General features: G+C 27.4%; 1 protein-coding gene across 1 annotated transcript in view; it reads right to left on the bottom strand.

Moving 5' to 3' along the window:
* Nucleotides 1–1732: 1732 nt before the first annotated feature.
* The window catches only part of LOC105626149 (dentin sialophosphoprotein-like), a 2003-nt gene continuing 1498 nt past the window's right edge, over nucleotides 1733–2237 (bottom strand). The window contains exon 4 of the mRNA XM_012207462.1: nucleotides 1733–2235. Coding sequence (XP_012062852.1) covers nucleotides 1733–2235 — 503 coding nt within the window. The remainder of the gene's footprint in view (nucleotides 2236–2237) is intronic.

Here is a 2237-nt window from a genome sequence, read left to right as displayed (position 1 = left end):
TTTGAAAATTTTATGTTATATCTAATTATTTTAAAAAATTGTTAGAAAAATGTTTAAAATATGGTTTTGAAATGGATGAATTTAAGAATTTCTTATCATATTTTTATTATCATTTTTATTATCTGGAAGCCGATTTTTCTGAACAAAACAATAGTTAAAAGAAATTTTTTTTACTTTTAAAATCTTTAACATTCCTCATTTTGTAAAACATTTTTTGTAATACAATTTTGATTATTTTTGCTAACAAGGAAAATGTTTAAACTTTAATTTGAGCTATTACTCATTACAATAATTTTTTACTGAGTTATCATTATTGAAAAATGTTAGAAAAATTTGCTAAAATTTGATAGTGCATTTTTTACGGGTGAATGCATGAATCATTACAATAGTGATAAGAAGCAATTTTTATTTTAGTGTATGTTCTTTTGTACACATACAAAGTATATAATTTATGCAGAAAAGAATTATTATTTTTATTATAATTATTTTTATTATTTTATTATAATTATTTTTATTATAAAATATTTATTATAAAATATTCTTTTTTTTCAAAAATTAGTATAATTTTATTTCTGAGCAAAATAAATAAACATTTTCTCCTTGAAACATATTACGAAGTTTTTAAAAATTTTGTATTTAAATATGCTGACACAAAATTAAAATTTATGTAGAAAGGTACATTATTAAATTTTAATACTTTTCAATTTTCTTATTAAATTTATTTATTTCTAGCAATTTTTATATATGTAATTGTAAAAATGTTGCACTTATTTTTACCACCATTGCAGATAATTGCTTGTATTTAATTAATCGCTTACATTTGAGAGCGATTTTTTTTATGGCTTATACCACAATCATTATAATATTTATAATTATAATAAAGATGATTTTTAGTCATCTTTGTCCAGATGCGAGGTTCGAAACTGGGCAATAATTTAACACACATTTAAAAATAATAGTAAATTTTAAAAAACTGAAATCGTCAAATTGCTCATAAATTTTATAGCAATTTCTGCTGTATAGGTAACATTTGATAAAGTATTTAAAAAAAAAGTTAAATTAACACTGAACGTTATTAATATTATCCAAAATTATCAACGTAATGTTATGTGAATTAATTTAATTGGAAGTAGAGTGATGGCTAAGTTCTATTTGGATAGTGAAAAGAAATGAAAATACTTTCATATAATTTAGATATGAAAGACAAATTATTGATACAACAATATTTTTCAGAAACTTTTACATTTACTTACATCTAGAATTTTTTAAACTTTTATTACAATAAATTATATGTTATTTACATTGCACATGATTTGTGGTTTATACATGTACTTATCGCACAAGTACAAAACACAATTTTGCACATCTATCGATGATATCAAACTAATTTATATGCACAAGCAGATATATGTATGGATAATTATAATTTAATTAGAATAATTTTATATGTATAGAACAAAATAAAATTCAAAATAATGTTATGTTGATTTTTTATTTATTTTTTTTATTACAGTAAGCCCATTACGTAATAAAGTTTCTAAACATGATATAAATGTGCACAAAAATGATCACATTTTATAGTTAAAAATTAATGTAGCAGAATAGTTTAATTACTTCTAAGATTGTGTTCAGAGAAAAATAGGCTAAACATTTACTTAGTTAGGTCTAAAGTCTATAATAAAATAAGCTTTCCAATAATTATTCATTGATGCTTGGAAAACTATCCTATTATTCACGTTCGCTTGAAGATAACTTCTGTGGGTAAAGGTATGGGTGGTAAAGTTGGAAGAGTTTGTTTGGACCCGTTGCTTGGAATAGTAGATTTGTTGCCTCCATTGCCTCCATCGTTTCCGTCGTCTCCATTGCCGGAAGGAGTGGACCCGGTCTGGGGAGTAGTACCCCCTAAAGGTGGTAAAGTTGGAAGAGTTTGTTTGGTGGACCCGTTACCGGGAGTAGTAGATTTGTCGCGTCCATTGCCTCCATCGTCTCCATTGCTGGAAAGAGTGGACCCGGTCTGGGGAGTAGTGCTCCCTAAAGGTGGTAAAGTTGAAAGAGTTTGTTTGGTGGACCCGTTGCTGAGAGTAGTAGATTTGTTGCCTCCATTGCCTCCATCATTTCCGTCGTCTCCAATGCCGGAAGGAGTGGACCCGGTCTGGGGAGTAGTGCCCTCTAAAGGTGGTAAAGTTGGAAGAGTTTGTTTGGTGGACCCGTTGCCGGGAGTAGTAGATTTGTTGCCT

This window comes from Atta cephalotes, assembly GCF_000143395.1.
Source record: "Atta cephalotes unplaced genomic scaffold scaffold00004, whole genome shotgun sequence".
Classification (NCBI taxonomy): domain Eukaryota; kingdom Metazoa; phylum Arthropoda; class Insecta; order Hymenoptera; family Formicidae; genus Atta; species Atta cephalotes.
This window is presented reverse-complemented; position numbering and strand designations above follow the sequence as displayed.